Source organism: Acomys minous (genome assembly GCF_964271855.1).
Source record: "Acomys minous genome assembly, chromosome: 15".
Lineage (NCBI taxonomy): Eukaryota > Metazoa > Chordata > Mammalia > Rodentia > Muridae > Acomys > Acomys minous.
In genome coordinates this window covers 10228521-10255060 of record NC_140497.1, presented here as the reverse complement: position 1 = coordinate 10255060, position 26540 = coordinate 10228521, and the positions used below count along the sequence as shown (strand labels likewise).

Genomic DNA, 26540 nt, shown 5'->3' with positions numbered 1-26540 from the left:
AGAAAGGGGACCTCCTCCCCTACCATATGATCACAGCCTATCAGGTCTCATCTGGATAGCCTGCTTCCCCTTCCTCTGCGTTCCACTAGGCCTTCCCACCAAGGGGAAGTGGTCAATTAGGGGACACCAGAGTTCATGTCAGAGTCACTTCCTGCTCTCCTCACAGCCATGGAGAATGAGCTGTCCATTGGCTAGATCTGAATAGGGGGGTCTAGGTTTACTGCATGCATTGACCTTGGGACAGCAATTTGTGCAGGGCCCCCCAGGCTCCAGATCTTTATGGTCTTTTTGTGGGTCCTCTTGGTCCTTATATCTCCCCATTCTTCCATACCACTCTCACCTGGAGTTCAATAGTGAGCTCCAGCATCTGTCCTGATCCCACACTGAGAGAAGACTCTCAGAGGACGTCTATGTTGGGCTAATATCCAATTATAAGTGTATATACCATGTATGTCTTTCTGAGTCCTGGTTATCTCATTAGGATAGTCATTTCTAGTTCCATCAATGGGTGTATTTTATTAGTCCTAGCTGTCTGAGGTTAAAAAACATGAAAGTTTTCCCATGAGGATTCAAGATCCCAATGCATGATTGCATGCTTCTGCAGACCTTTGGAACTTGAACTCAAATATCTGGTGCATCGCAGCATCTTCAGAACAGGTGTTTAAAGTAATGAAGTCAGAGGGGCTCCACCAGCCTCATGTGCCATTCTGGTCTGGCAACCCGAGACACATTGTTTGAATTCCCCTGTATGGAAGAAAAGAACTCAGAGTAGCAGCCTAGTTTTCGCAGAGAACGTAACATTGCTGTGCCTTTGCAGAGCAACATCCACATTGATGATGAACAGGTCGGGGTAGTTAAATAAGGCTCAGCATCCTTTTGCTATTGTGGAGATGTTCAAATAAACTGAGCTGGCTCCCTTCTCTTCCTAGCAATAGTCAGAGCCCAGCAGGGGAATGGTGCTCCAGCTTCAGATGCACATTTGGCTCAGTTACTCAGTGAGTCAGAGGCGTGCGTGCAATGCCGAGTTGCTCCCTCAGAGCCAAGGGAAGCACTTGGAAACCGAGTTAGCTCTTGGAGGATGAGATGGGCTCATTTAAGAAATTATCTCAGTGCCCAGAATGGCGCCATCATTGCACCGAGGGGACCTGGGTGCCTCAGCTTTATATAAATATAATTGCAGGCTGGGTTCACTGGAAGTACAAGCAGAGTTAAACACTATCTGGAAGCCGTCCTGGCTTTCCCAAATCATTATTGCAGCACTGAATTTCTGAAGTAGCAGTTTGTTCAGTGTTGGTCCCTCAAGGGTTGGTGTGAATTAAAAAAAAAAAAAAAAGCACAGTGTGGTTTTCAGGAAAAATATTTAAATAGCATATGATGTGAAGTCCCTCTTTCCTAAAGGGAGCGTTCTTCTTCAGTGTGTCTATTTCAAGATGTCTATAACACATAAAACAGAGGATTGTAAAAATAGTGCAAACTATAATCAGGGATTGTTTCACTACTGAAGGTTGTATTGTACTGATACATCATCAATCTCTCTTAACTGGTCACCCATGTATCTGTCATAGGTCTATGCATCACCTATTATATATCTATTATCTATGTATCATTGGTGGTTCTGTGTACTTATCATCCAATTACCTGAATAGCATCTATTATATAGAACATATATAAAATATATTATATTATACACAATCTGTTTATCATTTATCATCTATATAAAATCTGCCCATCATCCATTTATCTGTCTTCTATCATCTATCTGTCTAAGGGAACTTATGTAGTTTACATATTTTTTTTCAGAGGTAGATAATGACTTTCTTTATAGCCTGTTGTTTTATAGATAGATAATAGATATGGTAGTGAGTTTACAGTGTGCTGTCTCTTCTAGCAAACAGAACAATATATACATGTATATTTCAATGACCTTATCACTTGACATTTTACTAGGAGTGACACAGTTGGACAGGTGTGTAAGCTGACATGACTCTGACTGGTTTTCCCCAGGTTCCAGACAGAAGTGAATTATGATACTCTGGAAGTACGGGATGGGCCAGCCAGCTCATCCCCACTGATCGGAGAGTACCATGGCACCCAGGCACCACAGTTCCTCATCAGCACCGGCAACTACATGTACCTGCTGTTTACCACTGACAGTAGCCGGGCTAATGTTGGCTTCCTCATCCACTATGAAAGTAAGTAGTCCCAGCTGGTACCCAGGACAGGACACTGTACCATAGGTGGTAGGGGCACCTGTGCTTGCCTTTGTGTGTGAAGACAAATGGGCTGACTCCATAGATAATCTGAGTGTCAAGTAGTTTCAGGAAGTCTCCTACAGAGTGTTTTGGAGGGTGGGATATTGCTTTAGGTTCCCTAATAAATATCAATGACCTATTACAAAGTAAAATGATATAGTCATTATTTACTTTGATGAATTGTATTCTCTTAGTACACATTAATGTTATATTACTATATAGTATATAATTAATAAGTATTAATATAATCATTATAGTATTAACTTATTATATACGATACAATATACTATATAATATATTATATACATATACACACACATATATACATATGTGTAATATACCAATTGGCTAGAAGTAATACAGGGCATTAGGACATTTTACTGGTGCTGTTTCCTGAGTGCTCACCGGGCTCAGTTGCCAGGGTGATGGGCAGACCACCCTGGTCTGCGAGGTCATGTGAATGGGTTGCATTTTCCAGGGTGGCAAACATTAGATCAGAGGTGGAAAGGTATTAAACCCCAGCTGTGTCTAACAAACACCAAGTGGTTGCTGCGAACAGTTGGCAGTTGGTAGGCCGTGATGGATGCAGTGTGTTCTGTTCCGCTGGCCAGGCTCAGTTTCCTTTTCAGGCTGGCCTCTGAAGCCATGAGGAGAAGCTGTATCATTTTATAGCCATATTTATATAAATAAACTTTGGGCACCTACTAGGGGGGCTTCTCCATAGGAGTTGGTTTTTAGCAAGAATCAACCAAAACCAAAACCAAAAAGCTGCTTCAGGCTCCATTGAGAGTGCCTTAACATGAAAACAGAGTGAAGAAAGTCCTAAAGGAGCCATGACTCTGTTGGGCAGAATATTCTTATTTTGAGACTTTTATCAAAAGTAAATTGCCTACATTGTAACGGTAGCTGTATATTACTCATGCACACGATTTTATACATGCATGATGGGGATATGCCATCTTCTTTAGTCTGTTCCTGCCTCCCCTCTTCCTCCACCATCAACTCTGCTAACCTCTGACAGAACCTCTGCCAGTCAGCCATAGCAGCACTCTGAATGCACTTCCCTGTGTTTTACATATATATATACACTGTACATATAGGGTTATGATAGTTCTCATTAAAAATGAATGATAATAAATTCTAACTCTGGAAATTCTTGGACCAAAAGCTTGTAAATAAATTAATTATACAATACATCTATGTATGTCTATATATGTGTGTATGTATACATATGTATATATACATTATGAGCCACCTGAAGAGATGACTCAGCAGTTAAGAGCACTTGCTGCTCTTACAAAGGACTGAAGTTCAGTTCCCAGCTCCCATATCTCTCAACTTCAGCTCCAGAGTGTCTGACACACCACAATCTTCTGAAATCTCTATGTACCCGTATGTGTGGCAAATAGCCACACACAATGATACATTTGCATATATTCAACATATACATAAAATAAATCTTTAAAAAATAATAAATATAAGAGTTAAGAAATTTGCTCTCTTGTGAGTGTGTGTGCATCTGTGTGTGTGTTTGTGTGTGTGTGTGTGTGTGTGTGTGTGTGTGTGTGTGTGTGTGTGTATGTGTCTGTCCAATTATACCTTCTTGGAGGGAAGGCATGCATATAGACACCTTAGTTACCCCAATCTGTGATTGACAGCTTACACAAAGTAAGACTCACATCAACCACATGGGAATGTGAGCAACACAAGTTGACTATGAAAACAATCACTTGCCTTTGCTTGCCAAGAAACACCTTCATTGTCACCTGTTCACAAAGGCCCGAGGGGAAAAGAGGTATGTTTGTGTCAGATTTAGGTCAAATGTCAGCACTTGAATGTTTTGGCTGAGAAACTGAACAGAATCAAAATGCATCTCTCCTCCCAAAAGCTACCCATTGGTCTCTCTTTTGTTTGTGATGTGAGGTTGAGGCCAGGGCAGGTGAGGTAGAGTTCTGACAGTGTGTTACTGTGTGCACCCACCCCAGCAATCCTGATTACACCAACCCCAGTCCATTCTTGGAGACCTGGCTTTGTTTCTGTCACTCACTCTGCAATCTTGTGTGTGCACGTTCCCACTTCTGGGTTTTGTGGGAATTCCTGGACCAGCCCTGCTTTAGGCAAAATGATGATTTAATTGATGGCTATAATACTACACACACACACACACACACACACACACACACACACACACACACACACTACATTAGAAACATAGTGTTTTCATATTATTCAACTCACATCTGTACTATTATTTATTGTTTTTTAAAAACAAACAAAAACACACAAGCATGAGCTAATTTGCTCTTGAGTAGCCAGTATGACTTTCTAGGTGTCTCTCTAGATTCACTTCTGATGAACAATCAACACGAAGTTCGGATTTGCTTTCCCTTAACTGTTTTTCCATTTTTGAAGCTAAGTTTGTATGGAAAGGGGTTTCATTATAAATATAAATTTCACTGTTGTATGAAGCCATCATCCTGTGGCTGCTTCCACATCAGCAATGTGAGAGCATGTTGTTCAGGTCATGAGTGTCAAACATGTTTCCATACAAGATGGATCTGTGTGTGTGGTGAGAGAAGAGATGGAGAACAGAAAGAGTGAAAGGGAGAGGAGATGGGAGGACAGTGTGAAGAGGAGGAGGAGATGGGAGGACAGTGTGAAGAGGAGGAGGAGATGGGAGACAGTGTGAAGAGGAGGAGGAGAGGAAGAGGCGAGGAGAAATGAAAAGGAAAGGAAGGCAAGAAAAGGATAAAGGAGGAGAAGGGTGGGGAAAGGAGAGAGAGACATGAGGAGATGAAGGGAAGGGAGTAGGAAACAAAGGGAAGAAAAAGGGGAGAAGAGAGGAGGGAGAGGGGAGGGAAAGAAGAAGAAGGAACAAAGCAAAAATGAGAGGATAGGAAAGGGGAGAGGAGAAGAGGAGAAAGGAAGGGAGGAGAAGAGGAGGAGACGGAAGGGAAAGGAGAAGGGAGAGGAGGGGAAGGAGGGGAGGACAGAGACATAAAGAGAAGAATAAAGGTTTTGCAGACTGGTGCTCACCAGTGATGACCCAGGCCATAGCGCCTGCTGTGGTGCAGTTGGTGTCATTATGCTTTGTATCTATGGAAACCCTGACTCATTGTTTTTAAGGACCTACAATGACTATTTAAGGAGAATAATTATTGGTTAAAAAAAATGCAACTCTTTCCAATTTGCTTTTTGTCCACCTCCAGCTTTTGAAAATGTGACTGAAAATCCATATTGGGTTTTATCCTGGGAGGCTCGAGTCACAGCCCTGTGAATTCTCGACTCTTCAAACATCTGTATGCTTACAGATTTCCCAGTGTGCCCCAGGCTTGTTCATTTGCTTAGTTGTTAACTCCAAGAACTCTCTCGGAGTAAGAACACCCTTTCCATCCTGTGGCAGGGAGCACTCATGAGGTGAAAGCAGGGAGCACACATAAGGTGAAGACAGGGATCACACATGAGGTGAAGACAGGGAGCACACTTGAAGGGAACCCAGAAAGTCAAGTATGTGGTACTCCATCCAAATATGGAGGGCTGAGGGGGCTCTTCAGGTGGTGGTGTCTATACAGGTATGATTGAAGAATTCGCTGAAGGGTGGCTGATCTCCTTCTCCACTTGTGTGCCTGTAGGCTGGAAAAACTGATACAGCACCTAAGAGATCATGGGGATAAGCAGGGTGTCCTGATGCCAGAAAACTACTGTAGATAACAGCATAGTCCTGATGAAATGCCCAAGGCATGTAATCCGAATGGGCCCCATTCTCAGGAAACATTCACTGCAGATAATCAGAATAGCCTCAGCTCCCAGGAAACTCCCACTGGGGATAACCATGGCGATCTCTACATTCATGAACATACACCCACAGAGAATAACCAAGATGGTTCTGACTCAGGAAACATCCTCCAAGGATATCAGGCTGTTGCTGAGTCCCGGGAAAGCCCCAGTATTTAGAAGCTATCTCTCAGCAGCTAGCCTCTCTGTGACCTGGGAGCTCCACCACTTCTTGAGTCATAGTCTCCTGTGCTACTAGGAAAATATTACTGTTTTTTTAAACAGTTACTCTGGATTTTGTGAATCACAGGTTTGACTTCAAGAAGGAAAACCTATCTGTACTAGTCACCTCACTCTACTAAAGTCCAGAGGGCCAGACCCGGGATCCAGGAGGTCAATATTGAGGCCAAGAAAGTCTGATTGCCAAATCATTTTATGACATTTGGTTAGCAGCCTGAGACTACAGTCTGTGTGTGAGCTTTTTGCTGGAGGGGTGCACTGTAGGGAATTTTCATTTCTCTACACAAATATTACACAGACATTCTCTTCCTTGATCCTCACATTCTTTAATAGATTATTCTGGAAAAGAGAAATACAAGGAAAGACAGACAGAAAGTCTCAGGTTGAGGCGACCTAGTACTTTTTATATCCCAGCTTATCTTATGGCATAGGCAAATGGCAGGTGGAATGCAGATTTTAAAACTGTAGATGTATAGAACGTGGTTTTAGAAAGCTCACTCTCTATGCAGTTCTAATCATGTTCAGCGTGTGTGCTTGGCTCTATGTGTGCAGGCATAGGAGCAGTGTGGTGTAGCTGCCAAACCCTGACTGAGGGGCAAAACGTAAAAGCAAAGAGAAACGGGGAGGGAAGAGAGATGGAATGAGATCTAGCTTGGTGTTCCCTGAACAGTCCATTGATTTCCTGGGGTGGGGGTGGGGGGGGACAAAGATAAAACCCAGAGACACCACTGAATTATTCAAGGTCACACCATTTCTGTATGACCCGGAGAAGAACACACCGAGATGACGGTCTTTAATTAAAAAAAAACACGGCCAGACATTTGGAGACATTGCTTTTTGCATTAATGAACTGTTGGATGTGAAATAATCAATTCGGGAATGGAGAGTTCACTAGGTCTGCGCATATCTGGGAAAATATTATAGCTTATAATATAGCATGTTGGTTTTTTTTTTTTCAATTAGACAAAGAGGCCCTTTCAGCCATGTGTTTTCTCTGCACATGCAGGTGTAACTCTTGAATCTGACTCCTGCCTGGACCCAGGCATCCCTGTGAACGGTCATCGGCATGGCAGTAACTTTGGTATCAGATCTACAGTGACCTTCAGCTGTGACCCGGGGTACACGCTGAGTGATGATGAGCCTCTCATCTGTGAGAAGAACCATCAGTGGAACCACGCCCTGCCCAGCTGTGACGGTAGGTGGCGCTCAGTCGGGCAGAGCTAAGCTAGGGCAAACACAAAGACTTGGAGACCGAACATGTGGACCAGTGCGCGTGACACCTGACATGATGCGCTCCCTTTACAAACTGCGTCCCTTAAGCACAGCACATTTGAAGGATGTTCAGGAGTATTCCGCTACCAGCTGGGGTAACTCTTTAGAAACAATAAAAAATCGTGTTCTGTCCTTCAGCATTATCTACACTCGTTGAGGCTGAGAGACCTCCTGTATTTTTATAGAAGCCTCCTGTATTATTGATAGAAGGCCTGAGAGACATGTCAGGGTCTATTTACACATGGTCAAGCCTCATTCTCTTCTGACTTAGGTGACATAGGCCCATGTACAGAACTTCCTCCAAGCTACCACACCTTGTCCCCGTGACCTCTGACCTCTTCCAGAATACTTCTGCTGGACCTGAATCCTCCCAGAGAGTCCTTCATAGCATTCGTGTGTCATCATTTACTTTTCCTCCTGTACTTACCCACTCCTGGAAATACAGAGTTTTGCACTAAAAGTTAGGTAAATGTGTAATTGTGGTCATTTGGAAAATACTTTGGGCATGTTCTCTTTAGTCATGAATATGCCCCATTATAACATTGTTTCTTTAGAAAAGTATATAGACATATGGAAAATAAATACTTAAGTGTGAGTTATAGATACACATAGTTTCCACTTTCATTCCTTTTTCTAAACTGTAGGCATTTCTTTTAAAATGTTATATGTATAATGAGTTATTTGTTTTTTCTCAAAATAATATACGCAAACAGCAGGATCTAGGGAAGGTCATATTTACAGTATTTCTAACTCTGGACAACCTTTGACCTTCCTTTCCTTTTAACCAGAGTACTAGCTCAAACAGTGCTTGGTGCATGCAGATAAGAGGTAGAACACTCACTGAATGCCTTTTCAGGCAAACACACAGAACTAGTAGAGATTCCTTACTCTGGGCAGAGCTGGGGAGGTAGGGGTTACATATGCCCTTGTGGGGCTACCTGGTAGGAGGGCCCAATGGGTGGGCAACTAGACAAGATGAACCTTCTTCATGAATATCGCGCATTGCTCATTGACAGCAGAAAGCAGCTGAGATGTTGCTCTTTGCTAGTGTACATTGTAATATTATTGTCATCTACCTCTAATGTCAATACAGTTGATGTCAAAGGCACTGTAAATTATACACTATGGGTTACAAAACCCTTCAACATTGTAACACAACATTGCCATTTATAAATTTCACACTTGAGAACCACACAATCAAGTTGCCAAGTGGGCAAAAATCTCATAGCGTTTTAAATTAATGTTTCTTTGCATTATGGCATATTTATCTTTGGCTGCATGTGGCTGGCAGGTTGGGCATGAGGACAGCCAAAGTGGTGAGCTGAAGGGCAAATCAGAATCAAGAGGATTCTCCCTTGTGCTGGTTAGATTGAGCGATATCAAAAGAGTAAAGATAAATGCTGGCAACGAGGCAGACAAGAGCAGCCTTGGACACGGAGGGAAGAAATACACACGGATATAGCCGCTGTGGAGGGAAGAAATACACATGAATATAGCCGCTGTGGAAAGCGTCTCATGGCCTGTATGTTGTTGCTTGTTTTGTTTTGAGACAGGGTTTGATTGTGTAGCCCAGCCCAACCCTGCAACTCTCCTGCTTCAGCCTCCAGAGCACTGGGCCATGTTGCTTTTGGTTGCAGAGTTTTCCACTGTGGCTGTGAGGAGTTGAACAATGAAGTCCTAGGACAGTGTGGTGACTGATATGTCCTTGCTCACCAGTGGACAGTCACCACATTGTCAAGGCACCTGGCTGGGTAATAAAGATGATGCTGCCAAGTGGGAGACTTTGCTTGACCCATTTGAGGCTGACATTCCAATGTGGATTCTTCAAAATACTCATCAATGCTGCCTGCTCCTGTGTAAGACGAATGTACAGACAGGAAAAATGGCTTAGAGATGGAGTGGGATTCAGCTCTGTTAGAGTGGCCTGTGAGCTCAGTAACTGGCTGAGATACTACAAGAGGCCAGTTATAAATGGCATTTTCTAGAGAAAATAAAAGTGCATTAAACTTAGACATTTTGTCTTTTGTCTTCCAAGTCAAATTTATGCAAATTTGAAATCTGATCCATCCGAGGGGATCCCTAATGTGATTTGCTTTGCTACATCATAGCACCTTTCCAGGACTAAAAAGCCAAGAGCGAAAGGTTATTAATAAATCTTCCCATTTCAGGTGTTTAGGGTTTAGCATGAGAGTTTTATTTAGTCATGGATGTTTGCACTGAGCTCTGAGAATCTCTTTGCCCTTTCTAATCTCACACAATCTCTTAAATCTCACAGGTTTTTATTGCAATAAATCATACATCAATAGGAAATGTAAACCTCTAAGAACTCATAGTTCTCTGCAAGGAAACATAAATTAGAATTAATTATAATATTTTATCTCACCTGATAAAAGATAAACCATGTGTCTCTCTTTGTCAAGTACTACATTTATTCCTTTTTATACCATTGTTCACACACTACAATTTTAACGCAATAACCTGAGCGCAGGATGTGTTGTCTTCCTCTTATTTGGTAAAGGACAAATGCACGGATTATTTTGAAAATGTTGTTATTAAACATTTTTGCAAACTATTTTTCTACAAACATTTATTACAAAACAATTATGTCTGTTGCCTTCTAACAGCCTATACTAGCATAAGAAGAAGAAACATAGCTTTGAAATCACACATAGGAGCAGATGAAGAAAGAAAAATGATTGGGAATAGGAAAATAAATAGAACTTACAATGTGCAGTCTTGAGAGGCCTGGGGTGGACATCCTTCAAGGTCCATCTTCCTGAAGAGACTTGACTCTGGTGAAATAATTTGACTCAAGACAAAAACAAGGAGAGAACAGGAGGATATGTTGGTGGTGCAGGGGTGGTGGACACTGGGTCCTAAGGGTGGAGGTCAGAAGCACAGTTCAATGTATTTAACACTAGTCCCTGGGAACACTCAGAATGAGACACAAATGCCTCATCTTCATCTTTGAAGAAACAAGTATGGATGTGTCTTAGACGTTCTCACCTTCTATATCTGGGTAGTCCTAATTTAATACTGCCTTGAATATTTATTTTGAGAGTAAGAGTCCAATATAAATAAATAAGTAAATAAGAAGACACCATCAGTGAGTTCCGTCAACCATAGAGAGGCCACCAGTCACCCTGCAATGGAGAAAAACTGAGATACTGCTCTGCTTACTCCGTAGTACCACACCCATTATGTAAACCCCCGCCCCTGCCACACACACAAAGAGAGACAGAAACACAGACAGAGAGATAAACCAAAGACAAAGGGAAGAAAAAAATGAAGCACAAGACTTCATGTTTTATGTAGAAATTTTTTCAAAGACCGTAGTACAAGACCTTAGAGTTCAGTGAGATCAAAAGACCCATGTATACCATTTAAGGCATGCAGAGCAGGCCAAGCTCTGTAGCTTGGTGGTAGAGCACCTGCTCAGCACATATGAGGGCCTCAAGTCCTTCTGTGGCACCAGACACAAAGGATAGCTGAGCTGGGCATAGGCAGAAGTGCTACATATCAGGAGTAGCATTGGGAATAGAGGACAGAGTAAAGACACAGAGTGTGTCTGTGGAGTAGGCAGATGAAATAGCTCAAGGAAGATGCTGTGTGAATTTGATGGTCTTAAGCTCCTGTGGGTACTGTGTGGTACCTAACAGGGAGTGAGCCTAATTCATGGCACCTTCTTCTTCCCTCTCTAGTAACTGCATCTCTCATGAAGAACTCTGGCCCAAAGCATAGGCCCCATGTCAGTTCCTACTTTTCTTGGGTGAAGGTAGACACCTAGTCTTGAACTTGTGAAGTCCCATGGCTTGGATCCAAGAAGTGAAAACTGAATCTATAATCTTTGCTGTATTAGACAACTCTTGTCAGGATCTTGGAGATGACATGAGTGGGGGAAGGAAGGGATAATGATAGTGTGAGAAGAAACCACAGCATCCATGGGAGGTCTGTGAGTTTTGCAGGAAGATATGCAGTGCTCAATCATGCTTGTGTGAATAGGCCAAATAAATGGCAGCAGATCACATACCACAGGGCAATGCAGAAAGAGTGACTTTGCCACATCCTACCAACACGCTCTCACTTATGGGGGCTTCCACCTTCCTGGCTATGGACATCAACTTGCCTTCTTCTTTGCCATCTCAACGGCACTTTGTAGACTGAGCACCTTGAGATCTGAAAGCTGTTTGATGTTCTTACTTGCAGAATAATCTTCACTTTGTTATCTATATTTTAAATATTATTTTTGTTTTTCCTACTAGATTATAATCTTGGGAATGTCAAGGAATTGTCCTACTATTTATTTTGTATGCCGGCAATCATGAAGGGGTGTTAGTATGACAGGGGTAAATCCCTCAGTGAATGATGTGTAATGGACTGAAATCCAAGCAGAGGTCAACACCAAACTTGATCATTGGTAGGAGCTAACCCTCAGTACACCTGGGGGAAGTATCAACCTGATCCCCTCTGCCTTTTTTATTCTCTGCATATTTTAGTCAAATGTCCAAGGGACTTTTTGATAAAAACCTGTCTGTGTCCTGGCAAATGTCAAGCTCACAGAGTGACAGCCTGAAGGAAATTAGAAGTAAATTTTGACTGTAGCTTTTATAACTACCTAGAAAAGGCTCCACAGTAGATGAAGAAATAGGTTCATGTAATTCAAATTTTATGCCGCTAAATTGGTGGCTCTGTCGAGGGAACAGAGACCTGACCATCTATGAATAGTCAAGTCCTGTAGGGACCCTGCAGTAAAAGCCTGGATTTCATCTTATCCTCTTCTCTCTTTAGATTTGGATGAGAATCTCAATTCCATTCCCTGTATAACAAATTCCCATTTCCTTAAGCCTATGGGCTTCGCACAGTTGTTTTTCTTTAGAACATTAATAATGGGAGGCTCCGAGACTAGTGTATGTGCATCGTGGGATCAAGATTGACAGGGGCACTCGCATCACCTGCCAGTCTCTCCCCATGCATTCCAAATGGCAGCACTCTGTGTCTAATTAGCACTCTCAGGCTTCCATGAGAGGATGTGATATCATTGACTAGCACAGGAGAGGCAGAGACAGGCAGATCTCTGGTGCTAGCTGGTCCATCAGCTGAGTTAACCGGTACACTCCTGGACCAGTGAGGAGCCCCATCTCAAAAGCAAGGTGAACATTCCTTAACTGGTGGTACTGAAGGATGACCTCTGTCTTCCACACACATGCACATTTGCAAACATGTGTTAGCCTGCACACGATGCACTCACACACAATGAAATATGGATTTTGTGATTATCCAATGTAGTTGGATATGCTGTACATCTTTATGAGCTTAGAAGCAGAGTACCTTGTCCCAGAGACATTGACTATATGGCATCTCAGTGTAACATAAAATGCTTTAATTTCTTACAGTTATGTTCTTCATAAAATTTAAGAATTCATTCTGGTGATGTATGCCTGAGCCATCATAGATTAAATTTAGCTGTGCACATTTTCTATAATCAGAACCCTGGGCCTCTGTTTCCTCCTGTTCCGTCCCACCCTAGTCTGGCCACTCTACTCCAGGTTCCTCTCTAGACTCTTCCATCTCTGTGATGCCATTTTCCCCTGTTTGTTCACATCCATGCTGCTGGCTAACCACCACTGTGCTGTTCTGTCCTTTGCCCAGTGTTTCCCACAGGAAGCTGACTCATCCACCCCATCCCAGCCCCAGCCTGTTACACTGGTACCCAATAGCATCAAGCTTCAGAGCTCTGAATCTGACTCCCCTGTTCCCCCTCCAAACCTCTGCCTGCACATCTCCATCCCTGCCCCATGTCACGCTCAGGCTTCCAGTCTGAAATCTTCCTACTGCTGTGCCATTCCTGAGAGCAGAAAGTTACAATAGCTCTACAGTTAGTTTCTGTCTGTTTCTTGCTCTCCACTTGCCTATAACATCTTGCGATGTGCCTGCTTTTCTCCCTCTGCCTTACAAAGCAGCCTTGTGACCTGCTTAAACACATAGTAGCCTGTGCACTCCATAGGCAGGGACCTAGTGTGTTTCTTCATCTGTCTCTAAAAAAAAATACCAGCCTCCTAGGGTGGCCCATGATACATGGGGACCCCATGAACAACTAAAGACCATTCCAAGGACCTTCCCACCTTTCCCTCCTGCCATGTGCCTCCTCTGCAAACAGGCCCCTGCTAGATGAGGAGTTGGGGGCCCCCGTTTCATCTTGCACTCCAGCCACCCATACTCTCCTTTAGATATCTCATGGGGGACTCACAGATCAGGATCTTTGAGGCCCTTTCTCTAAGCTGCCTCTGAAAACCTAACCGGTGCCTCCAACTCCACACAAGTCTTGGATGCTGCTCTTTTCCCATTGCTTGGTTTCATTCTTGGTTCCATCGCTTACATTCTATAATCTGTCATCAGGGTTTACACAGTTATGTTCCTCACTGTGAGTCTCTGCTATAAGGTTGAAGTCTGGTATTTATGCATAGCCTCTGAGCTCAATCCAAAAACAACACAGTTCCTTTCTCATCAGGGTTCCGTCTTCACCTGATCTTGGTCCCCTCACTGGGAATTAAACCCGGGCTGAGGTGGCAAAAGCTCCAGATTCTAGCCATTAGCTTGCTGAACAGGTTTCATATCAAGAAAGGGTCAGGCCTATAAATTTCCCCGATGGCTATGTGATGCTACTTAGGGCATCTAGGGTTCCCCTGGTCAAGTGAAGGGGGAACCCCACTGAGAAAGGGACTCCTTTGTAATATACCAGGCTCAGAGGCTATCCAGAAATATCAGCCTTTGACCTCAATAGCAGGATTCTACATCTCACTGTGCCATAGACTCCATGAGGATAGTGCTTTAGTCTTTCCTTATTGTTACCTCCCTTGGTGCTGAGGACAGTGTCTACCAGCAGGTTCTGAGCAATATTATGTTGACAACAATGACTACAATGTTTATGTTTAATGTTCTGTCTTTCATAGTGAAATGAAGGAGCAGCGGAACATTAAGATGGGGAAACATTATGAGAAACTATTAAAATATTGTAGAACTGACCTTGAGAAGTTTGTATTGGCTTGGCTTTCATGAGGCTATTCTTTTTAAGGTGATGAGTAGTTCCCTTCAAACCTTGACCAGAAAGCACAAGGAAGTAAAGTGTGTCTTTCATAAATTATCTCAAAATCATGCTAATATTAATTGTGAAAATGATATTCATAGAACACTTTGAATTATCATGCTGAGAAGAAGTTGTTCCAGGCCTGAGTTAGGGAATGCCAGTTCATCCTAGTTCAGAATAGATGGTTTAGACCAGGTGATTTATGTAGTTTGATGAAGGAAGTGTGTGTGCAAGCTCAGGTTACATGCTTCTCCCAGACACCACACAGATCTCTCAAAGAACAGCCTAGAGAGCCAAGCTGATACAGGGTTAAGGCTTGTTACCCAGCAAAGGTAGCACTCCCCTGTGGCTCATCTCTTTCTCCAGCTCATAGGGAACCTGGAACTTTTACATTTTCAGACACAAAGGAGCAACATAGAAAAGTATGAACTGCTTGGTGTAACAATGTCACAAAACAGGGAGTAGATGTATTCTCTAGAATCAGTAGACAGTCTAAACACACACACACACACACACACACACACACACACACACACACACACGAGACAGAGAGAGACAGAGAGACAGAGACAGAGAGACAGACAGACAGAGACAGACAGAGACAGATGGAGACAGAGAGACAGAGACAGAGACCAAGATATAAAGAAAAAAATATTATGAAATAGGTTCCTGTAGTAAAAGGAGTCTAGGAAGTCCCATTTACAATTCAGTAATTATAAATGCTTGACAGTTAGACAACACTTATTCCTTTTTCCATTTCCATCATAGGGCAACATAAAAGACCAAAGGCCAGAAGCTTCACAGGGGTCACTGAGCTAGCAGGGGGAGGGGCTGTTGTGTGAACTCTAACATCAGGGTGACAGTTCCCGAAGTCCCCACTTGGGATAAACTGCAGGCTTTGTCTCTCTGTCCAGCTCACTTCCAGCCATCACATCGCCCAGGCTCACCCTTGCTGTTGCATGTGACAGCGCCCTATTCTCTTCAGGCCAAATGACCTCCCCGTGTGTGTGGATCGCATGCTGTCTTTGTTGCTCCATCTGTCTTTGAATACCTTGGTTGTTTCTGTGTGCTGGCTGGCATGAGGATTTCTATAGTCAATGAGGGGCATTGAGAGGCTCTATTTGCTGTACTGATTTCCTTCCCAAGCCTAGATGGCTGGGCCATGTGGATGTTTTTCAGCTCCTCTTATGGAGCAACTTCAGGTTGTTTCCCAGGTAAGTTGAACTAGTTGATGTCCCTAGCACTGTGACCTGGATTCGTTTCTGCTTGTTGTGATAAATATCTTGACAGAAAGCAAGTGATGAGAGAAATGGATTGGTTTCAGCTCACAGTTCCAGGTGACAGTTGATCAGAGCCACGAAGTTACAGTGTCAGGAACTTTGAAGCAAGTGGTCAAATCGACAGTCAAGAGCAGAGAGAGTTGAATGCACACGTACATACGTCTCGGCAACTTTCTCTTCTCTCGCTCAGCTCAGAGCTCAGCTCATTGAATAATGGCACCTGTATCCACAATGGCTCTTTCCACTGCTATTGACCAAATCAGGATAAATTTCCCAGATATGCCCATGAAGTAACCTGGGCTAAGTGATTCCCCTAGTGAGACTCTCTCCCCATTTGATTTTAGAGTATATCAAGTTGACAAACCTAGCCAGCATACATAGTGTATTGGATTCTTCACTGCATCTTTGCCAGCACTGAAAACGGGCAAAGATGGTAATTCTTATAGAAGGACTCACAGAAAACAACAGGCACAAAAGCTGCTGAAGGTGCAGCATGGTAGAGAGACAGCTACATTGTACTGCTGCAGAGTGGGGTGACTGTAGCTTACATGAATCAATTGAATGTTCCAAAACAGCCAGCTTAGAGTATTTTGATTGTTCCCAGAACAAGGCAGTAATGAGTCTGTTGGCGGATGGTAAGTCTATTGACTTCAACTTGATCATTAAGCATCACACTCAAGTACAGGTGTTCTATTGCTGTCTATCAAGTATAGCTGTCTACAAGTATGTGTCTACAATGGAGCATCAAGACTTAGAAGTATTACATATGACTGAGGATGTAGGCACACCCATGTGCCTATTCAAAGTATTATAAATAACTCTATGGTTCTTAAATCTTTGAGTTAGTTTGAGAATGGCATATTATGCTACAAGGGTTTTGAATTAACTAAAGCACTGACAAAGAGTCTCACCCAGGAAGGTGGAACCACACCTTGATGTGTCCCGACTTCTCCTGATGAATGACACTTTGACATTCTCTGCCCTGTTCTACTCTCAGTTTTTACTTCTATGCCTGTGCTGTGATACAGACATCTGCTTATGAACTGACATCTCATAACCACAAGCAAAACAGCGTCTAGGTTTTGGTGTCATTCTCTGACAGTACTTATGGAAATTCGTTGCTCATCTAAAAGCACTCCATCCCAGCCGTCATGGTGGACTGCTCATGTTTTCTGTTATTCCAGCCCTGTGTGGAGGCTACATCCACGGAAGGAGTGGGACTGTCCTTTCTCCAGGATTTCCAGACTTTTACCCAAACTCTTTGAACTGTACGTGGACCATCGAAGTCTCTCATGGCAAGGGTAAGACAAAGGCCAGGGCTCGGCACACACAACGGTAAACGGTGCAGAGTATGAGCTAGAGGAAACAGTAAAGGAAAGTCTCAGAGGATGAGTGAAGTTTCATGGTTTTGAAGCCCTTAGCTTTTATTATTTTGGTAAGACCAAAAGAAAACAAGATGGTGGCATTTGGGAGAGTTAGGAGGATGTCGCTTTTCTTGTTGTTCTCTATTGAGCAGCCTGGCTGTGTATACGTGAACAGAAACTTGGAAATTAGAGGTAGTGATAAGGAAAATGAGTTTCAATTAAATAAAATGTGAATGTCGATTCAATATAAGAAGAGTGGATTATTTAAACTTCCATAAGCCTGTCTGAGAAACATCTTTGCTTCTGTTCTAAGTTTGCTTGGCATTGTCCTTAGGATAAATCCCAGGTCTTCACATAACCCAATGGTGTTTAAACAGCATGCATCTCCCCACCGTCACACAGATGGTACATGCAAAGAAGCAAACTGGTATTTTATATAGGAAATAAAAATTATTAATGGTGGGTTTAGCAAGGTACCCTGGATATGTTCTTATAACTTAATATGTCACTTTTAAAGACTCTTTAAAAATTTTTGTCAATAGACTTTAACTTTGAGCATGTTTGAACTCTACTTGTTTTACTGACATAGATGTTACAGTGACCTTCTTGTAAAGTGCCCTGATATGTTTTATGCTCTTCCATGAGCACATATTTAAAAACATGGAGAGGAGACTCAGCAGTTAGGAACATATGCTACTGTTGCAGGAAACCCAAGCACCCACATCAGTCAGCTCACAACAACCTATAACTCCAACTCCAAGGAGGCCAGATGCCTCTGGACACTAGGTATATGTGCACCCACATCCACACATGTACACAGAGACCCATGAATGTACACATAAATGAAAATAGTAAATCTCTAAGAAAGAAGGAAAGAAAGAAAGAAAGATAGAAGAATGTAGCCCTGAGGTAAATTAAGAATAAACAGGTTGTGAGTAACTATGATGTTTTAGTAAGAAAAAAATGTAAATCTTTAAAAGAATCTAGTCATAGATCACTTTATCTGCTTCAGCAGAGCAATTTAGAGATGGGGAATTATGAGTCTGATTTCTATGAAGACAGCACGAAGCTTCCAAAGCTATTATTTCAAGAGAATTTGCTCTCTGCAGTGTATGTTTTCATGTGACATTTCCAATCTAATATTTCTAAAAATGAGGAATGGAAATGCAGAGATTTTCAGTGCTGTGTTTCTCTCTGGGATGAACACCCCACCCCCAAGCCTGGTGACCTTTCGTGAATACAGCCAGGCACCAGTACACTTATTGTACATGTGAATACATACCTGGATTCATATGTAGATTCCTATAAGCCTTTGTCTGTATGTACAACCACAGTAACACCTCATCACGACACCTGTGATGACATGTATATCTCTGTCTATTCTTGTCCACGTGAACATCTGTATCATGGCCATACTGGTGTTGAAGTAATTTCTTTACCTCTACCTATATCCATGAGTGTGGTAGTAGCTCTACCCAGCCCCTCTGTATCAATATCTATGTCCATATCCACACCAAAACCCATGGCAACATTTGTCTGTAACTGATCCTATTCCTATTTGAACCTTTGTTTTTGTTTAACTCTTCTTGAATTTAGAGCAGCTTTTCTAATTTTCTAATTTTCTTTTGCAAGTTCAAAGTTAGAGTCATACAAGATAATTTTAATATTTAACAATTTAAGATATCTTGATCCAAGCCTTTGATGTCTATAATTATGCCCAGAAGAGATTCTTTTCAGCTGCAGTTAAACCGACTGTCCCGCCCTCCTCCTTTCTCAGGAGTGCAGATGAATTTCCACACCTTTCACCTTGAAAGCTCCCACGACTATTTGCTCATCACCGAGGATGGCAGTTTCTCAGAGCCAGTAGCCAGGCTCACTGGGTCAGTCCTGCCTCACACCATTAAGGCGGGTTTGTTCGGAAACTTCACTGCGCAGCTCAGGTTCATCTCCGACTTCTCCATCTCCTATGAAGGCTTCAACATTACATTTGCAGGTATGTTGGTTCCTTAATGCTTCTGCGATTTCCTATAATATGGTCTCAGATTCTTTCTCTGTCCCTCTCTCTCATTGATTCTCTTCCCCTCTATCTCCTGTGTCTCTGTTGTTCTCTCTCTCTCTCTGTCTCTCTGTCTCTCTGTCTCTCCGTCTCTCTCTGTCTCTCTCTCTGTCTCTCTCTCCCTCTCCATCTCTCTCTCTGTCTTTATCACTCTGTCTCTCTGTCTCTCTCTCTCTGTCTCTCTCTCTCCCTCTCCATCTCTCTCTGTCTCCATCACTCTCTCTCTCCCTCTCCATCTCTCTCTGTCTCCATCACTCTCTCTCTCTATCTCTCTGTCTCTCTCTGTCTCTCTCTGTCTCTCTGTCTCTCTGTCTCTCTCTCTCTCTCTCTCTCTCTCTCTCTCTCTGTCTCTGTCTCTGTCTCTGTCTCTCTCTCTCTCTCTCTCTCTCTCTCTCTCTCTCTCTGTGTGTGTGTGTGTGTGTGTGTGTCTGTCTATCTCTCTCTCTCTCTGTCTCTCTATCTCCCTCTCCATCTCTCTCTCTGTCTCCATCATTCTCTCTCTCTCTCTCTCTCTCTCTCTCTCTCTCTCTCTCTCTCTCTCTCTCTCTCTCTGCCCTTTCTCTCCTCAGGAAATTTTTTGTCCACAGGCTGTAGAGGGCTGGCAGGTCTGTCTGGCAGCTGGTCTACCATTCAGTCTTGTATTATATGCAAATTCTCTTACTTGCAAATTGATAAATAAAACTCTGTTTCCTAAAAAGTTTTTCTGACTCACTTACCATCAACTGTAGCAGCTTGGAGTGAACCACACTTTCTGGGACCAGTGTACAGAGGCAGCTGTTGTTGACTTTGCTCCTTCAGTGCAGAATCATCTCCACATAGAGGGGGGACGGTTAGTTCCTTTATCAGAATTATACATACTGACATATCCTGGAAGGGTCAAAAATTTCTTGTTGTTGTTGTTGGTTTGGTTTGGTTTTTGGGTTGTTTTTTGTTTGTTTGTTTGTTTGTTTGGGTTTTTTTTTGTTTTTGTTTTTGTTTTTTTAAACTGTAGTGCATTATCAATACCTGTATAGGGTTTCTGGTGTATTTGATAAATATGATCTGTCAAACAGGGCTCAAGGAACATCTTCTTCCATTCCCTACACACCCCATTGACAAGACGTGAACTCCCGCCACTGATGAGTGTGAACAGTTACACTTACTTGTGCTGACCAGTTTGATGTCCTGACCAAAACCCCAATGTCATTCATCATAATTCAGAAGAAATTCAGTTTTATATGTAGTCTGCAAGTACCTTTACTGTCTGTGATTTCTTCTCTGTAGAAGCTCTTAAGTCTAAATTCCATAAACTCTATCAGGGGCACTTAGTGATTGTTATAATATTTGATGATTTATCATGCATCCTGAGGATACAGGGTTCCTATTGGCTTTAACCAACAGCTCCTGTTTGTCCTGTTTGTCGCATGGCAGGGGCCCTAACACTTGTTGTGTGAAGCTTTGGTATCTAAAATGGAATGCTTCTCTAGCAGGGCTCCCAACAGGTGCAGTTTCTCACCCCCCAACACACACACCCGCCTCCCCTCAATAACAAAGAGATTCAATTATTTTAATTTGACTATGTTTATTTTCAGCATAAGAGAGGCTTCTGGGACTGGCTCAAATGCATGCTTTCTTGAAAGTTTACTGTAGACACAATAATGATGAAATTGGCCACTTTATCAATCAGAGACTCCAGGCTCCTCCTCACGCTGCTGTGTGAATCTCTCCTCCATAGTTTCCCTAGAGGATCCATCAGGGTCACTATGAAAACTTCTCTCCCCTCTCTGTTCTTGCTTCCTGGCCTAGGATGAGTAAACCAGAATACTCTAGAGGAGATGGCATCAAGGCCCGTGGCTGCCTTCCATAGACGTTGCCCTGGGGCCTATGTGATTTTCTTTCATCTTTCCCCATCTGTTTCTTAATTCTATTGCTCCCAGCCCACAGATGACAGCCAGGTCTTTGGATTTCTGCCTCTGTCCATCTGTGCTGCTGTAACAGAACAGTGGAGACTCTGGGGAAGGGTAGAAAGTCCATTCTCACTTTCCGAGAATGGTTCTGGAATCTGGTGTTGCCTCTGAGCTGTGCCATCCTGTGGCACAAAGGGAAGTGAAGCAGCTGCCTTGCATCCTCTGCAGACAATGCTCAAGTTAACCCTTTCAGGGGAGTAATGCCCAGCACCCCATCCAAGACATAACTTTAAGCCGGTCGTTCAGAACAAAGCATCTTCAAACTTCATAGATTTAAACCTCAACCCAACTCTTCCTTGTATGACCCATGCTAGTCATCACACAGGTCACGGCATAGCAAAGCATTGGTTCACGGTCTTTGCAGCCCTTGTGGGAAGTCTGTTTCTAGATGAGTCCAGCTTCTTAGGCTCGTGGCCTTCCCACGTGGAGAGGTCCTTAGTGCAGCGTCAGCTCACAGTGCCAGGCAAAGCAGCAGGAAGGCAGCTGGATCGAGAGCAGAGCTAAGCACACTAGGTGTGAAGAGCTCCCTGCAGCTGTAGCACCGCTAAACCGTTTCACATTTGTGTGGGGAGAGGTCCCACCACCTCTCTCTTCTCAAAGCTCCATTCTCATGGGACTGTCACAGTGGCATCTGAATTCCAGCATGACCTTTAAAAGACACAGCACCCACAAAAGTGTCCACTTCCACACGGATCATTCACTGCACTCTGCCACACGCATCTAGTGGGGATGGCATCTCTTTCCTTGCTGAGCTGTCAGTACTGGGCGTGAAGAAGAGTTCAGTCGTCATTCGCTGTACTTCAATCACTCAACAAACATTGCAGAGCGACTTCATTGTAACCATTGTAAGATGTAACCCCACATCAGGAGGGAAATGGCCTCTGTGGAAGCTGATTCCTACTCTCCATACAAATCAGACCCTGAAGGACACATGCCCCTGCTGACATGAAAAGCCAAGATAGTAAATGAAAAACAATAAAGAAGATAATATCCCAAACTAAAACCTTTCAGATAAAAGGAAGGCAAAATTTTGGGAGCAATACATTTTTTTTCTGTTGTAAGAATTGTAAAGAATGTGGCTGGAGGGATGGCTCCGTGGTCAAGAGCATGTTTTGCTCTTGCAAAGAACCTGGGTTCAGGTCTCAAGGCCCAATTCTTCTGACTTCCATAAGCACCAGTCATGTCTATAGTACATGTACAGGCATGCAGTCTAAATGCTCATACATATAAAATAAAACCAATGCATGTATTTTACAAAAGAAAACTTATGAAGGATGCACAGTGCAAATGTTCATCATGAAATAGTAAATAAATATCAACTAATATGAGGAGCCGTGGCTACATAGATGAATAATAGAAACTAGTGCCTCCATGTCCCATGGGGTAAGATCAGACCCTTCTATTCTAACAGGCATGGGAAGAAGGCATCATCTTTACTACCAAAGAAGGGGCTGGAGAGATGGCACAGTGGTTAAAGGCAGTTTCTGTTGTTGCCAGGGGCCTGGGTTAGGGTCCTAGCATTCATGTGGAACAGCTCACAATCCCTTGTAACTCTAGAGGGGATCCAATAGCCTCCTTTGACCTCTGTGGCTACTCTTACACAAGTGTGCACACATAGACATGTAAGCATAAATAAAAAATAAAATAGGTATTTAAAAAATGTTAAATAAATTATATGCAAAACATAGAATCTTAATGCAATGGGGTGCCATTGGCTTATGTACAAATAGTTTTAAATTATTTTTTTTTTTTAAAAAAAGGCATCATCCTCCCAATGCACACACTATGCTTTTCAGGTAAAAGGAAAACATTCCAGAAGGAAATGTCTGCGAGTCATGACGTTGTTACTTTGGTATTTCCTACAGAGTTTATGTGTTGTCTGTGTAGAGTTTGCAGTGCAGAGCACAGTAAACATAGCATTCCCAAATTGCTGAGCTGAGTTTTTGTATTTTATAGATCCAGAGCAGACTTTTGCCCTAAGTGAAGAGCAGTGCAGGTGACAGTGACAACACGGGCCTCAGAGGATAGCCAGTGGCTCAAAATGAAAGACAGGGTTGTTTGTAGTGTTCTGCTGTGAGGTTTTGGTAAGATTCTAATAATCTGATAACACAATGAAAAAAAAAAAGGTATAGAAAGGAAAACCGAAGAAAACAGGGTGAGTTGGATTCCTCTGTGTGTTCATTAACAGTATTGAATCGGAAATTTAAAGATAGGGAAAGCAGAAATTGGAAGTCAGGAAGTAGAGACAACATTTTCTTAGAAACAAGTCCCACTTGATCACACTCAGCACTCAGAAGAAATGGCCTCTGCCTTCCCAGGAGTTTACAGCAAAGATTCTTCCCCAGAAATCTTTCCTTCTCTGTTCTGATGAGTTTGTGTTGTTAACTTGTCAGAGCTTAGCTTAGCATCGCCTGGGAAAGAGGAATCTCAACTGAGAAACTTCCTGGATCACAGTGAACTGTGGGCCTGTCCTGATTGCTAATTGATGTGAGGAAGTACATCCCACTATAGGATCATCCTTAGGCAAATGGTCCTGGCTGCAGAAGAAAGCAGGCAGAGTAAGCCAGAGAGCAAGCCAGTAAACAGTGCTCCACCATGATTTCTGCTCCATTTTCTGTGTGAGTTCCTGTTTGGACTTCCCTTAGTGATGCACTGTGACAAGGAAGTGTAAGCCAAATAAGCCCTTTCCTCCCCACAGTTGCATTTTGTTGCTGTCTTATCACAGCAAAGAAAGGGACCCAGAACAGCTTCTTACACCATTTCCTGTCTCCAAACCCTAGGGACATTCCCTCAGCCTGTGCCTGGCTGCTGACATGACTGTACCAAACGTCCAACATTCCAGATGGAGCAGACAACAAGAAACTAAAGCATGTGCATCTACTCTCCCTTACTGTGCTTCGAACTCACCAGTTCTTAGTTTCCCCACAGATGAACAGGAGGACCAATGGCAAACGGCGTCTGACCTGCACCCATAGTGTGATTCCCAACAAGCAGCTGAAAGCATGAGGTTGATGCATAAATCAATCCTCAGTGGTGGCAATCTCCTAAGGACATACACTCCACGTGCAGCCCTGTACCGGGCACTGTTGCTTCGTTTAAAACTTGCTTGGTGCTTGCTTCCGGAGTGGCTCATAGCAATTTCCATTTGACTAAATATTTTCCGTTGTGTGTCAGTAAAACATGGCTCATGCGTTGAGAATAGCTTTGCTGCATACATACTCATTTACAGGAGACTTGGCCATAATGCGCGGATGGGTAGCACCATGCTTGGCCTTGTTCTGCCTTCTGCCCTGTGTTGCCTTCATGAAAAGAAATTTAAGGAAGGTGCGGATCTGGTTTTAGCAGCTGTGAATACAAGAAAGTTGATTCCATCCTCTAAAAGTGATAAGCAGAAATAGTTCATCCCGTTTTTACCTTATCACACATTGTAAACTGCTGAGACCTATGCTGGAATCCACAGGACAAAGGGCAGGAATTCATATGACAAAAGACAGAGGGAAGGGGAAGAAGAGAGAGAGAGTGTGTGGTGAAAGGGAGGTGTCTTTTAGTGCCTTCCCTTTCCTAGTCTGGGCTAAATATTTCTCCTTGCTTCCCAGGCCCCACGTCCTCACCGTGTCTCTTTTGTTTCCAGAATATGACCTGGAGCCCTGTGACGACCCGGGAGTCCCTGCATTCAGCCGCAGAATTGGGTTCCAGTTCGGTGTGGGTGACACGCTGGCTTTCACCTGCTTCCAGGGATACCGCTTAGAAGGTGCAACCAAGCTTACCTGCCTGGGTGGGGGACGCCGAGTGTGGAGTGCACCTCTGCCAAGGTGTGTGGGTAGGTGGCCACACGCTTTCATTTCATTCATCCATGGGCAGTGGGTCAGGAAACAGAGAGAGGGCTGGGCAGGAAGGGCAGAGGCTTGAAACTGGAATAGACTGGGCTGTGGAGCCTGACTCGTCTCATCTGTAAACCGTCTCTCTGTAAGCTGAAAGGTTCTACGAGTGGAAAAGGGAGACCAAAGTATGTGCCCAGGGGCAGGGAGGGGCTGTGTGTGTGTGTGTGTGTGTGTGTGTGTGTGTGTGTGTGTGTGTGGTGTAAACTTAGAAAATGGGGGAAAGGAAAATGCGAGAAGGCATGCTCTAGTAACAAAAGTTCTACCGTTGCTAAGATCCACATTCCCACACTCCCTGTGATGACAATGGCGTTCCAGATTAGTGGCTTTGTTGTCTCTTGGAACCCTTCATTATGTGTTTGTTGTGTGGTCCAGCAAGGAAGAATCACCAGTGTTTGATCTCAGAGCTTGCTTCACAGAGTCAGCTGTGAGAAGGCAGGCAGCGCTTCTGCTGTGCAGTGTGACATAGTTCGGGTTCTTTGCACGGAGGTTCTAGGGGCATGCCGGCAGCAGCGCGGGAGTTCAGAGCAGCACTTTTGTCCTGCTTTGGCCGTTGTGATGGTCTGAGGCACTGGAGTGTAGCCCCTATCACCACCCTGGTTCCAACAAGACCTCCATGAGGCCAAAATGCCTGGTCATTACTGCTGAGATACTCTGACACCTGTCACTCAGACACATCACTCTGTGACTCAGCAGACATCTGCTCACAAACAGACACCCTAACAAATGTAAGAGATTGACCATGCTTTCCCTAAGACTTCCAGGTTCACAGAGTGGAGCAAAGGTTCATTCCAAACTCCTAGGCCACAGAACAGGAGCAGGTGTGCGATCCCTAAGAGAGACAGGCCACAAAACAGCGGCAGGCATGCCATCCCTGGGAGAGACTGATTAACAAGAAAGTGCTAGAAGGTTAGCAGAGTATGCCTGCATTTCTCCATAGTTCTCGGTCTCTTCTATTCTAGACATGATTTAGAAATGCTATGGATTCCAAAAGTCAGTGCTGGCCTTTGGTTCTTCCTGAGCCATAGAGAGTCAATATTCCCAACTTTAGACAAAGTTAAGTCAACATCAAAAGTGTTTTCCTCCCTCCTCATCCCTCCCCCTATGCTGGGTTGAAAACCTAGCTCACATTTCAAAGACTAGCTGGATGTTCTTCTGTTGATACACTGAGAATTTCCCAGAGTTCTCTGGGATGGGATCCCCATGTTTAAAAATGTTGGGGGAAACCCCTACTGAATGAAATCGTCCATTTGATCTAGGGATTGTGAGATTCATTTGTTATGCTGTTTTGCTAATTTACAGAGCTCTAGCTTGAGGGTACTGTGAGTTTTGCTTGTCTTGATGTATTTACTTAGTGGAACATCTATACAGTAAGGATGGTATTGCAAGCTCTA

General features: G+C 43.4%; 1 protein-coding gene and 1 long non-coding RNA gene across 4 annotated transcripts in view; one reads left to right on the top strand and one right to left on the bottom strand.

Moving 5' to 3' along the window:
• The window catches only part of CSMD1 (CUB and Sushi multiple domains 1), a 1521983-nt gene that overhangs the window by 1233728 nt on the left and 261715 nt on the right, over window positions 1-26540 (top strand). For both annotated transcript variants that reach the window (XM_084758080.1, XM_084758079.1), the window contains exons 17-21: window positions 2005-2192; window positions 7273-7461; window positions 17087-17203; window positions 19044-19259; window positions 24900-25088. In XM_084758080.1, the coding sequence (XP_084614206.1) occupies window positions 2005-2192; window positions 7273-7461; window positions 17087-17203; window positions 19044-19259; window positions 24900-25088 (899 nt within the window). The remainder of the gene's footprint in view (window positions 1-2004; window positions 2193-7272; window positions 7462-17086; window positions 17204-19043; window positions 19260-24899; window positions 25089-26540) is intronic.
• Window positions 21353-25693, bottom strand: LOC311584050. 2 transcript variants are annotated; one of them, XR_014774768.1, is made up of 4 exons: window positions 25413-25693; window positions 24880-24993; window positions 24488-24613; window positions 21353-22208 (listed from the first exon to the last, which is right to left on the bottom strand). It is a non-coding gene; the product is annotated as an uncharacterized lncRNA (long non-coding RNA). The 2 variants fall into 2 exon arrangements; XR_014774769.1 differs by lacking the exon at window positions 25413-25693 and having other exon boundaries at window positions 24880-25009.